This window comes from Anomaloglossus baeobatrachus, chromosome 4, assembly GCF_048569485.1.
Source record: "Anomaloglossus baeobatrachus isolate aAnoBae1 chromosome 4, aAnoBae1.hap1, whole genome shotgun sequence".
Classification (NCBI taxonomy): domain Eukaryota; kingdom Metazoa; phylum Chordata; class Amphibia; order Anura; family Aromobatidae; genus Anomaloglossus; species Anomaloglossus baeobatrachus.
Window position 1 is genome coordinate 150,072,121 of NC_134356.1, and position 14,236 is coordinate 150,086,356.

General features: G+C 44.9%; 1 protein-coding gene across 6 annotated transcripts in view; it reads left to right on the top strand.

The window, feature by feature from the left end:
• TENM2 (teneurin transmembrane protein 2) overlaps nt 1–14,236 on the top strand; it is a 4,009,156-nt gene that overhangs the window by 3,435,685 nt on the left and 559,235 nt on the right. For all 6 annotated transcript variants that reach the window (XM_075344552.1, XM_075344547.1, XM_075344548.1 and 3 more), the window contains one exon: nt 11,412–11,647. In XM_075344552.1, the coding sequence (XP_075200667.1) occupies nt 11,412–11,647 (236 nt within the window). The remainder of the gene's footprint in view (nt 1–11,411; nt 11,648–14,236) is intronic.

Below are 14,236 nucleotides of genomic sequence, written 5' to 3' on the forward strand. Positions count from 1 at the left end.
TGAACGTCACCCGACTTCATTGTCATCCTGCGGCTCTGTCTGTGTGGCATGCCCTAATTTCGGTCACCGGTGAAGATCTCACCGGTGACCGCAAATCCCCTGAGTTACCGCAGTGAGCCGCACTATCAGCGGTGCCATCACTGAGGTTGCCCGCGGCCACAGCAGAAGTCCCCACGCTGAGAGCAGTGGCCGCGCGTGACCTGAGTGACATCATCGCTGACAGCGCGACTCACTTCAGTCGCTGCAGGGAGCTCACAGAGAGTGGTTGTGCTCTGTGACCGCTCTCTGTCAGCTTCTGATGTAGCAGAGCTGACAGCGTCGAGGGACCTCCGTGGATTACGTCGGACAAGGATGGGGTTTTTTTGTACTTAATAAAGTGGTCTTTGTTATTGTTTATTATTTCAAATAAAGGATTTTTTCACTGTGTGTGTTTATTAACTTTAATTTACAGGTGAATCATTGGGGGTGTCTCATAGACATTTGCAATGATTAATGTAGGATTTAGTGGCAGCTATGGGCTGCCATTAACTCCTTATTACCCCGATTACCAACGCACCAGGGCAAATCGGGAAGCGCCGGGTACAGTCCCAGAACTGTCGCATATAATGCATGCGGCAATTCTGGGCGGCTGCTGGCTGATATTGTTAGGCTGGGGGGCTCCCCATAACGTGGAGCTCCCCATCCTGAGAATACCAGCCTTCAGCCTTATGGCTTTATCTGGCTGGTATTAAAATTGAGGGGGACCGCACGCCGTTTTTTTAATTATATATTTATTTATTTTACTGCACAGCATAGACACGCCCACCGGCGGCTGTGATTGGTTGCAGTGAGACAGCTGTCACTCAGTGTGGGGGCGTGTCTGACTGCAACCAATCATAGGTGCCGGTGGGCGGGTAAAGCAGGGAATATGAGATTGTTTAATGAGCGGCCGGCTTTTTCAAAAGAGGAGAAGCCGCTGGAGCAGTGTGAACGCCGTGCAGCGCCATGCTGGTGAACGGGGATCGGTGAGTATGAGAAAAGGGGGGAGAGGGATAGACCGACATGGACAGAGAGTGAGGGACAGAGATAGTGACCGACCGACAGACAGAGAGAGAATAGAGACCGAGAGGGAAAGACCGACTGACAGAGAATAGTGATTGACAGACATTGTGAGACATCACTCGTTTCCAGTGTTTTAGGAAACATGCGAGAAATGTATTTAGAAAATCGGATGTCACTAGGATGGTGTGAGTGACATCCCGTGACATCCGATTTTTTACACGCTCCCATAGACTTGCATTGGAGAGACTCACAGTAGAAACTCGCAAAAAAGCAGCATGCTGCGATTATTTTTCTCAGTCCAATTTGGACTGAGAAAAAAATCGCAAATGCGAGCTGAATCATTCACTAACGTGTCAGATTCCAATGCGAGATTTTCTCGCATTGCTCTACTGCGAGAAACTCACAAGTGAGAAGCAGCCCTAAGGGGGTGGGTCGTGCAGCGTCACAGTGACGTCATACGGCAGGTGGCCAATAGAAGCGGAGGGGCGGAGATGAGCGGGACGTAAACATCCCGCCCACCTTTTCCCATCCGCATATCCGGTGGAGGCAGGTAAGGAGATGTTCCTCGCTCCTGCGGCTTCACACACAGTGATGTGTGCTGCCGCAGGAACGAGGAACAACATCGTAGCTCCTATTGGTGCGACATTATGAAAATGACCGACGCTACACAGATCACCGATTTTCGATGCTTTTGCAATCGTTTATCGGTGCATCTAGGCTTTGCACGTTGCGACGTCGTTACCGGCGCCGGATGTGCGTCACTTTCGATTTTACCACGACGATATCGCAGTAGCGATGTCGCAGCGTGCAAAGTACCCCTAAGAGTCAATTGTCCAATTACTTTTGGGTCTTTTAAAATCAGGGTGGCATATGTAAAGGAGCTGAAACTCTTAAACCCTTCATCAAATTGTAATGTGAATACACTCAAATGAAAGCTAAAAATCTGGACGTTATGTCCATGTCCATTATATAACGAAAACTTGGATATGTTTCAGTAAACAGGTAAAACAGCAAAATTTGTGTCAGTGTACAAATATATATGGACCTAACTGTATATTATAAAATAGCTTAGATTATGACATCAAATAAATAAGGAGTTAAGAGGAAAATGACTTTGCTTTTGTACCACGCCTTAAAGGGGGAGCAAAGTTAATGGTCCATATTTTGTATAATAAACTGTTTATTGAAGCAAGGTGGTCATTTATACAGTATAGACATAGCTATGGGGACTTTTTTTTTATTAAACCATACTAGAAGAGGCAATCCAATAATAATGCTAATGATGTTTTCTCAGAGAGTACATGCCTCTCTTATACATGTTCATTATTAGCAGCTAATTTCACTTTTGAAAAGCATTTATATATTTAAGATAAAGCAGTGCGGCTGCAGTCTTATATTTGTTAGATGTGACAGATTTTATAACTGGTTGTGGTTTAGCTTTATTCCCTAATTTAGTCTGAAATCCACGTTCTGTCTCATCAGAGCCTCGGGAAAAGGAAAACTGTAATCAAGAATACTAGACAGCTTTTTATGTTTTCCCTTCTTTTATATAATTGGAAGCACCATTGCTAAAACTGGGTATTCTAGGTCCAAAGGTGCTATACGTACCGCAGTATGGTGTCTCTGTGAAGCATCACAGTCTACCCTAGAAGCAATGCTTGAAAGGTTTAACAGTTTAACAACATGGTATGCCATATTTTTACAGCATGGATGCTATAGGTATCTGTGAGGGGATAAAAAGCTCTCTGCAGGCCTTCATATTTAAAGAAGTGTAAAAAGATAAAGTATGGCCCTATAGTAGTTTATGGGGTGACAGTATAGGTACATTTAACATAGATCATACTTGCAAATTACCCTTAAACATCTTAGAGGCACCTTGAAGAATAAGAAACCTTGAAAATTAGCAGTGATGAGCACTGACAAATGTTCCCTAAAGGCTTCAAAAACCCAGCGCTTCTGGAAGGTTTTTTTGTGCTAAATACATTTTTAAAGTTGGGCGTGGAGGGGTTATGGTTATAGCCTTAGTTATGGGTAGAACATTTTCAGCAAGTCTGTATCTCCTAGCACAAAAGCTGTAAGTTGGCAAGTTGGTTCATAACCTGGCGCTAATGCAAAAAAAGTCAAGTAAAATCCTTTACCAATGTGATAGTCTTAAGGGTGCTTTACACGCTGCGACATCGCTAACGATATATCGTCGTGGTCACGTCGTTAGTGACGCACATCCGGCGCCGTTAGCGACATCGCAGCGTGTGACACCCAGGAGTGACGATCAATGAGCGCAAAAACGTGAAAAATCGTTGTTCGTTGACACCTCGCTCCTTTTCCAAATATCGTTGCTGTTGCAGGTACGATGTTGTTCGTCGTTCCTGCGGCATCACACATCGCTATGTGTCACACCGCAGGAACGACAAACATCTCCTTACCTGCGTCCACCGGCAATGAGGAAGGAAGGAGGTGGGCGGCATGTTCCAGCCGCTCATCTCCACCCCTCCTCTGGCATTGGGCGGCAACTTAGTGATGCCACAGTGACGTCGCTATGACGCCGAACGCACCTCCCCCTTGAAGGAGGGATTTTTGGGCGGTCACAGCAACGTCGCTGAAAAGCTATGTGCGTGTGACGCTGCCGTAGTGATAATGTTCGCTACGGCAGCGATCACCAAATGTCACAAGAATTACGGGGGCGGGTGCTATCGCGCACGACATCACTAGCTATTGCGATGTCGTAGCATGTAAATCACCCTTTAAACTGGGAATGTGTGGTACTGCATAATATATCCTCAGAATTCTACTCTTTTCATATAGACATTTCCACTGATCTACTGTTAGGCTGCTTTCACACATCAGGTTTTTGCTGTGCGGCACAATCCGGCGATTTGCGGGAAAAACGCATCCGTTTTTTTTTGCCACCGGGAGCAGTTTTTCCTCATAGACTTTTAATTAGCGCCGAATTGTGTCGCATGTACTTGCGTCCTTCCGGCGGCCGCACAGGATGCAGAGAGGAATTTTTTTGCCAGCAGCAAAAAAACGCATAGCGCCGGGTGCAGCGCTGTGCGGCATGGTACATAATAAAGTCTATGCGCCCCGGATCCAGTGGCATGCATCAAATGCCGGAAGCATGTACCGGATCCGGTTTTTACTTCTGAGCATGCCCAGAAGTGATATAAATTCATTGCTTGTCAGAAAATCAATCACTCACTCACTCTGTCTCAAACTCTCTCACTCACTGACTCATTCACTCACTCACTGACTCACTGACTCATTCAATCACTCTCACCCACTCACCGATCACCGGCGCAGCGCTGCACGGCATTCACACTGTGGCGGCTTCTCCTGATTTGAAAATGCCGGCCGCCCATTATTCAATCTCGTATTCCCTGCTTTCCCCGCCCACCGGTGCCCATGATTGGTTGCAGTCAGACACGCCCTCACGCGGAGTGACAGCTGTCTCAAAGCAACCAATCACAGCCACCGGTGGGCGGGTCTATGTTTTGCAGTAAAATAAATAAATAATTTAAAAAAAAATGGCGTGCGGTCACCCCAATTTTGATACCAGCCAAGATAAAGCCACACGGCTGAAGGCTGGTATTCTCAGGATGGGGAGCTCCACGTTATGGGGAGCCCCGCAGCCTAAAAATATCAGCCAGCAGCCGCCCGGAATTGCCGCATCCATTAGATGAGACAGTCCCGGGACTTTACCCGGCTCATTCCGAATTGCCCTGGTGCGGTGGCAATCGGTTTAATAAGGGGTTAATCATGGCAGGCGTCTGAGATGATTATCCTGTAAGTGAAAGTAAATAAACACATACACCCAAAAAAATACTTTATTTGGAATAAAAGACAAAAAAAACACCCTCTTTCACCATTATATTAAAATCCCAAAATACCCCTCCAGGTCCGACGTAATCCACAGAGGTCCCGCGACGCTATCAGCTCTGCTACATGAAGCTAACAGGAGCGGCAGTAGAACACCGCCGCTCTCTATCAGCTCCACGCAGCAACTGAAGGGAGTCGTGCTGTCAGCGGTGTCGTCACTGAGGTAGTACCGGTGTATGTGCAGTGATGGTGCGTGCGGTAGTGCCGGTGTATGTGCAGTGATGGTGCATGCGGGAGTGCCAGTGTATGTGCGGTGATGATGCGTGCGGGAGTGCCGGTGTATGTGCGGTGATAATGCTTGCGGGAGTGCCGGGGTGTGTGCAGTGATGGTGCGTGCGGGAGTGACGGGGTGTGTGCGGGGATGATGGGGTCTCTCTCTCTCTCTCTCAGCCTTAAAAAAAACAAAACAAAAAAAAAACAAATAAAAAACCCGGATCCGGTTTTTACCGGATCCGTCACATCAGTTTTTACACAATTTGAGACGGATCCGTTCCATCAGGCACAAACCGGATTGTGCCCGATTGCAAAAAACTGATGTGTGAAAGCAGCCTTAGGGTACTTTCACACTTGCGTTTTTTTCCTTCCGTCACAATCCGCCCTTTTGGAAAACAGCGGAATCCGTTAACGGATTCCGCTGTTTCCCATAGACTTGTATGGATGACGGATTGTGCCAAAAGGACCTGCGTTGCTTCCGCTGGGCAACGCTGCGTTGCTTCCGCCGAGCGGGAGGAACGCAGCATGTAACTTTTTTTGAGCAGCGGAATCCTTAGGATTTCACTGCGCATGCTCTCTCTGGCTCCCTGCACCCGTATCCAGGGTACACATCGGGTAACCAAGCAAAGTGCTTTGCCTAGTTACCCGATATTTACCCTGGCTACATGTGTAGGGAGCCCGACACTTCCCCGCTTGGCTCCGCCCCCTCCCGCACTCCACTCCGCATGTACACACACGCACGCGCACACACACACACACAGACGCGCACACACATGCGCACACACTCATCTGTCCTCAGCGCCATGGTCCCACTCGGCTCCACCCTCCCCGCACTCCACCCCCCACACACATTCTCAGTGGCCGAGCGATCAGCTGATCACCAGGCAACCGGCTGCTGTGAGCCATCAGCTGATCACCCAGCGACCGGCTGCTGTGAGCGATCAGCTGATCACCCGGCGACCGGCTGCTGTGAGCGATCAGCTGATCATTCACAATAGTCTGCCGCCGGTGAAACTGTAAAAAAAAAAGCTGATTCCGCTGTTTTGTAAGAACCGTTGCATCCGTTGTGCCACTATATGCAACACATCCGTCACACAACGCAATGCAACGGATGCAGTTCAACGCAAGTGTGAAACTAGCCTTAGGCTGCTTTCACTCATCCGTTTTTTGCTGAGCGGCACAATACGGCGCTCTGCAGAAAAAACGCAACCGTTTTTTTGGCGCCGGTTGCATTTTTTCCCGCATAGGCTTGCATTAGCGCCGTATTGTGCCGCATGGCCTTGCGTTGCATCCGGTTTTTGCCAGATGCAGCATATTTACCCATGCGGCGGCTGGATGGAACGTTGCCTTGGCACGTTTTTTTGTGCGGGGAAAAAACCATATCGCGCCAGATGCGGCGCGATTTACAATGCAAGCCTATGGATGCCGGATGCGGCGTTCTGAGGCAAAAAAGGCATCCGGATGCGTTTTTTTGCACTGCACATGCTCAGTATCAAGCCGTATCCGTCAAAAAACGGACGGGCTGAATGGAAAAACTTATTCAACGGATCTGTTTTTTTTCTCCGCATCCGTTGCATAGGTTTTTGAGTCGGGTTGAGCCGCACTGCAAAAAACGGATGTGTGAAAGCAGCCTTACCTGAAGTCATACCATGGACTGTTTAGTGTCACCGACTTGTATTCAAACTACAGATTGCTAAAAGGAACGGTGCTGTGCTCACTTTGGCAAAGCAACGTGGTTATCGAATCCTTCCAAAATCCTAAGTCCTATAGAGGCTGAAGTAAACCACAAATGCTACAAAATCTGATTATTTTCTAAGCAATGTGCAAACCCTTCTACTTCTACCAAAAAAGCATGTTCACATGCACAAGCTAGGTCAGCACAGTGTTTCACTTTATGTTCAATACATATAACTCAGGTTTAGATTCCACTTTCCATTCCTGAATATGATAGACAGAAACACAATGCATTTTGTATGGAGTGTACTGGTATCTCAGATGCACATTGCATGTTGAAGACAGATTGTGCTAAATTAAATATTATAGCCTTTGCAGGGATTTACGAGAATTGGAAGCCACAGCAACATTGTTAGCTGAGATTGTCTCTAACTAGTCTTGCTTGATGTCAGTGATGTAGAAATAATTCTGTGGGAGAGCATGTCAGTTTCTGATGACAGCAAGCAGATGACCACAATCTTCAAACAGACAATGAGATAGTCAACAAGATAGCCAAGGCTTCATATTAATTATTGCCCTGTGAAAAGCGGTGATTATCAGATAGTATTGTCTGTAAGCTTTAGCAAGAGCACAGTAGATCTCTTCTTCAAATGTTAGCTTCTACATGCTATCCCCTAGGGCACATATCTAAATGTCTAAGAATAAATGAAACATAAGCAATTGATCTTCTTGTACTAATCTCTTTTGTTCTGCTGATCTCAACTCTGTGAAAAGAGCTCTTTGAGAAAAAGCGGTTTCTTCCTTTTTATTTAATTCTATTTAGAAATGAAAGTGGAGAGTAAATCTATAAAAAATGCATGCTCTCAATACAGGCGTATTATGTCAGCAGAAATGACACTGGGAAATGGGGAAGCCCAGCAATAAAGTATATACAGTACCTGAGTTTTTCAAGTTTTATCTTTACAGAAAGGGATTCTACAATTATTTTTTTAGACATCTGGTGACTAGATTACACATACTGTGCATTAAAATATTCTGCATGTGGCATTTAGGGACATGAATTGGCTATGTGGATGAAATATCAAGCAAACGTTCAATCTTTTAACAACTTTGTACTAATCATTTAAACTATTATCAATATTTTTATGTAATATTCATGCATTCTCTGTTTATGTTGTAATATGCATTTAATTAGCCATTTTTGTTGTTGCGGGCTCTTTTTTTGGTATCAGATGCTACTAGTTCTTTAGTTTTCTACATTTCAAAAAGCAATTTGTTATACTGTGGTGATTTTATGATATTGTAAGTAACCTCAATGAGGCTATGTAGGCAAAGAATCCACAAAACAGTGTAAATCTGCATGTGCTGAATTTTATTGACTACCATGAGTCACTTAAGGTATCGTCACACATAACGAGATCGCTAGCGAGATCGCTGCTGAGTCACGGTTTCTGTGACGCAGTAGCGATCCCGTTAGTGATCTCGTTATGTGTGACATCTACCAGCGATCAGGCCCCTGCTGTGAGATCGCTAGTCGTTGCAGAATGGTCCAGGCCATTTTCTTCAAAGGCGATGTCCTGCTGAGCAGGACACATCTCTGTGTTTGACACTGTGTGACAGGGTCACAGTGACTGCTGAGATCGTTATACAGGTCGCTACTGTGACCTGTATCGTTCCTGCATCGTTGGTAAGGTCTGACTGTGTGACATCTCACCAGTGACCTCCCAGCGACTTACCAGCGATCCCTATCAGGTCGCATCGTTTTCGGGATCGCTGGTAAGTCGTTGTGTGTGACTGGGCCTTTAGGGGAGAGGAGTGATGGAGTACTGGTTATTAGCACATCCATTCTTCAATTCAACTCAGGGGGCAGTTGAGGTTAGAATTAGCTGTGCCCATTGAGATGTCAATCAACGAGGATTGGGCATAAAAGCAGCAGTACAACATGGCTCCTCATCCCTGCAGCACAATCCAGATGACTCCTATTTGCGTACACTTTGTGTCTCTTTACAACTTTTTTTTCTTTCTTATAGTAAAACAGGTGATTTAATATCTGGAAATGTATTTACTAGAGCAGAAGCTAAGAACTACAACATCAAAGCATTAGATTAATGACCAAAGTGTATATCTGTATGAATAAAAAAATAAATATTGTCCTTCTTTTTCACTTTATCACATATTCCGTTAAAGTGGTATTTTAGTTATAACGAATCATCACCTGCACACTATTAGATTGGTTTGGGTCCAACTGCTTGGAACATCATTATTTGCCAGAAGGTGGGTCCCATAGTCCCCATTTTTCCCTGTCACTGCTTGTTCAACCTGCATTTCTTTCAAAACCTCATAGTCTGGAGGCTGGGGGAAAAGGATACAAAGGACCTCCATTCTTGAGATTATTGATCCCAATGTCCCGAACCCTATCATCGAACAGTTGTCATCGTTAAACCCATATAATTGCCCCTGGAATTCATGCAAAAGGCTTTTGGAAATCACCATAGAATCTATTATAGTAGCTATATTTTTAAGCCCCAACTTGTCATATCTATTGGACTGCTAAAGTCTTAAAGGGGTTATTCCCTTTCAATTATTTTTCTAGCCTGGCTGCAGTTAAGGTGGCTTTACACACTGCAACATCGCAAACGACATCGCTGTAACGTCACCGGTTTTGTGACGTTACAGCGACCTCCCCAGCGACATTGCAGTGTGTGAAACCTATCAGCGACCTGGCCCCTGCTGTGAAGTTGTGATCGCTACAAATCGTTCAGGACCATTCCTAGGTCCTTTGTTTCCCGCTGTGCAGCATGCATCGCTAGAAAGTTTCAGTGTGTAAAGGGGACTTTACAGCGACTTCCCTTTCAAATAGCAGCTTTACAACGTCCCCAACAACCAGCTAGGTCGCTCTGCAGGTCCGGATCGCTGTTGCGTCGTTGGCCAGGTCTGCCTGTTTGACAGCTCACCAGCGACTCAACAGAGACTTGGGGAGGTTGCTATAACGTCACAAAACCGGTGACGTTACAGCGATGTCCTTTGCGATGTTGCAGTGTGTAAACCCAGCTTTAGACTCTGAAGGGGGTGTCCCATCTACACTGGCAGAGATGCTTAGCTCATTGGCTGCCCGCATAGTCAGGGTGGTGTCAATGCTGTTGCCTCTCCCAGATACTGGGAACAGCAGTGGAGACTTGCAGGTGGACCTCGGGAAGGTTAGCAGAGCACGGTTTGTTATTAAAACAAACTGCAGCAAGGGTAGGAAGCAATCCATTTAACTACTAACAATCCCCAGATATAATAAAAAAAGACAAATGTAGCCATGTGACATTGTTATGTAATTAGATTGGCTACAGCCTTCACTATTCTGTCAGAGCATACATTGATGTTGACAATGTTACGTGATCACAGTTGTATGGGTATGGAATTTTGTGGGCTTTTTTATTTTATCTGTTGGCACTTCAGAAATTAAGTGCTTGTCAAGTGTAAAGGTCCAGTCACACTAAACAACTTACCAGCGATCCCAACAACGATAGGGATCGCTGGTAAGTTGCTAGGAGGTTGCTGGTGAGATGTCACATTGCGACGCTCCAGCGATCCCACCAGCAACCTGACCTGGCAGGGATCGCTGGAGCGTCGCTACACGAGTTGCTGGTGAGCTCACCAGCAACCAGTGACCAGCCCCCAGCGCCGCGTGGAAGATGCTGCGCTTGGTAACTAAGGTAACCAACCCGATATTTACCTTGGTTACCAGCGCACGCAGCTACACGTGCAGAGAGCAGGGAGCAGCGCACACTGAGCGCTGGCTCCCTGCTCTCCTAGTTACAGCACACATCGGGTTAATTACCCGATGTGTGCTGCAGCTAAATGTGCACAGAGCAGGGAGCAGCGCACAATGCTTAGCGCTGGCTCCCTGCTCTCCTAGCTACAGCACACATCGGGTTAATTAACCCGATGTGTCCTGCAGCTACATGTGCACAGAGCAGGAGCCGGCACTGACAGTGAGAGCGGCGGAGGCTGGTAACAAAGGTAAATATCGGGTAACCAAGGACAGGGCTTCTTGGTTACCCGATGTTTACTGTGGTTACCAGTGTCCACAGAAGCCGGCTCCTGCTGCCTGCACATTTAGTTGTTGCTGTCTCGCTGTCACACACAGCGATCTGTGCTTCACAGCGGGACAGCAACAACTAAAAAATGGCCCAGGACATTCAGCAACAACCAACGACCTCACAGCAGGGGCCAGGTTGTTGCTGGATGTCACACACAGCGACATCACTAGCAACATCGCTGCTACGTCACAAAAGTTGTTCGTTAGCAGCGATGTTGCTAGCGATGTTGCTAGCGATGTTGCTTAGTGTGACGGGGCCTTAAGACAACCTATTTAAGTAACACTACTTGAAAAGATTGAGTCCTGTTTATTAAGAACATTTCTGAGTCCAAACTAGAGAAAGATAAAGGCTGAGATTTTGCCTAAAGCAATAGATCTTGAGTCATTTAACATACAGCTTCTAGGAAGTTGGTTATATGCATGATTTATTGACAGGTCATATAATACTTCTAAAATTAGACTGTTATTTTTTTTTATATTGTAAACATTTTCTAATTTAGTAATATTCTGTTTTTGCCAGATCAAGTAAGAAACAGCTATCAAATATGTAGTAATGGAACACTGAGAGTAATGTATGCTAATGGAATGGGGATCAGTTTCCACAGCGAACCCCACATTCTTGCTGGAACTGTGACACCTACAATTGGAAGGCGCAATATATCTTTACCTATGGAGAATGGACTGAACTCCATTGAATGGAGGTTACGGAAAGAACAGACAAAAGGCAAAGTAACTGTGTTTGGAAGGAAGCTTCGGGTAAGTATTGTCTATATTGACCTAGTACTGTAGTTAACTGTGAAATTCTATTTCACTACTAAAGAACATTGAACATTGTGCTGCTCTTTTTATTAAAAGAATTTGAACAAATATATGACAGATATTTATTGACCAGATACAATTGAAAAATGTTCAGTTATGTGCACAGAGCCTGGAGTATTTCATTTTTACATTTAGCATAAATCACAGAAATGAATTGAATAAATACAGAAAGACAAGGAGGCAATATATTCCAATAATGAGAAAACCAATATAAACGACAATGACATGGGGATATTAATATAGGATCAGACGGTACTACCTTTGTAGGATGGAATGTACTGTGGCTTTCAAATCATTTTATGTTGAATTTTAGGATCTGCTTTATGGTCTCATAGCATATTAAAGGTAATACATAGCAGAAGAACTAGACAATTTAGTCAATGTCAGATCCCCAAGCTTTTATGGCATAAGAGACTAGCCCTCCTGGTCGATTCTCAATATAATATGATTTGTTGATCTGGAATTCTGAAGTTACTTGTTCAAAGTCCCATAGATACATGTCCAAGACAAAGCTGCCTCATTACAGGAAAAGTGAGAAATGGCCTTTAACTTATGTCATATATTTCATAATGAATCCATATTGTCGTTCATCCACTGTGCAGGAGTTTAGAGTATGAAATTATGCCACTGCTTCATATACCTGATGAGAAAGAATATAATTGTTTAAGACCATCTCATCTGCATTAAACAAAAATAAAGTACTTTTCCAGCTATTTTTTATCGAAAGGATAGATTAGTTGGTTTGACCATCCACCAGATCATGGGTTCCATGTCATTTCATTCCCCCTTATAATGGAGCAGAAGTGGCACATGCATGCTGCCGCTCCATTCAATCTTCATGGTACTGATTGCTGACTACGCACTCTGTCAGACCCATAGAATTAGTGAAGAGCAGCATCATCACTCCACTCAAAGAGGGCAAACGGTGGGGTCCCAGAAACTGGATCACCCTTGATCTAGTAGTTACAACCTATCCTGAAGATAGGTAATACCATGTTATATCTGGAATAATACTTTAAATATATTTCCAGTAATCTAGGTTTTGTGTGTTTTCATGATATTTATTATTTGTTTATTCATTATAAACAGTTGCTAGACTTGTTTTACCATCAGATGCTGGAATAAAGCCATTTTTCCTCTGGTAAAAGTTCTAAAAAGAACTTGGTTGCATTGAGTCAACTAGTTCAAAATTGGATATGTTTTATAGAGATACATTTACTAATACTTCTATTTTAAGTTATTCCCAAATAAATGTTAAAATACTTTCTGTAGCATATTTCTGTTGAGGTCACATTTTTATCTGAATTTTAAATTATTCATTATAGTTTACAAAAAAAGTAATACAATTTATCTGCCTGTGGCATGAACAAAAAAGTGCACCTATTCCACATAGTGCAGAGTTCTTTGAAAGCGAAAAAGTGGGGAAGGAAATAAAAGCTTGTTACAAAAGTAATCAAAATATACTACCGTTGTAAAATATTTAGTGTGTGCCGTTTTAAAAAAATTTTTTCTTGCATTAGCAGTTTAATAAACAGGGGAGATACAATTTATTGTTGTTAGAGAATGAATGTGAAGTGGCCGCGGGTAAGACCGCGGCTGAGTTCCCATAATCTGCACCAACAAAATCCCCACGCTCAGATTTTATGCAAGGGTACATTTCTTTACTGGTAAACATTTCAATAACACACGCAGCTGGCTTAGCAGCACACATAATCAGAGTTTGCTATCGGGTCTCTAACTTCGGACCCATGGCACAGAACACAAAAAAAACAGCAATGGTAAACAAGAATTCTGTCCCTGACTTGCCCTATGGGTTACATTACCAGTCCAAAACACAAGGAGGGAAGGCTCCACGTAGCAGGCCTGGATTCTGGGTAAACAGCGGCGACTCCAAGGGAGAGAGAGATGGGAAGATCTTCAGCCCTCTCAACAGAGGACTAGCATATAGTCTCTTGGTATGGAGGAAGGAGACGGTCCGGAGATGCCTTGAATCCAGTATCACATCTGCAGCAGTTCTGGCCTCCCACTTCAGCGGTGAGGAGAGTCCGAGGCAGGTCTGCTCTGATACAGCCCCAGTGGCTCAGTCCTTTTTCCCGCACTTTTTCCTGTATATCCAGTGTCTGTGGGAGGGGGATCAGATTTTACAGCATCTTCCCCTCGAGCAATTTCAGCACTTGTCCACAAGGTGGCAGCACCATCCTGTGTAATGTCAGTCTCCATGTTTTTTTCAGTCACAACACAGTCAGAGCTGCTCACATCATTACATATCCCCCCACTGAAAGGTTAGTAGTCCCTGTCAACATTCACAGGTTCCAGGGCAGCGAGGACTGAGGCTGTGGCAGGGGGAGGCTGAGAAGTGGGCCATACATACTGGTCCCTATAAGACTGCCCAGGAGGAACCCCGGCAGTGGTGCGGGTAGTACGCCGCAGAGGTTGATTTCCCTCCACTCTATCACCGGTTACACTCTCTACCTCCGTCAGTTCCTTAGAGGGAGAGCCAGTCTGCGCAGGCGGGTAACCAGTCCC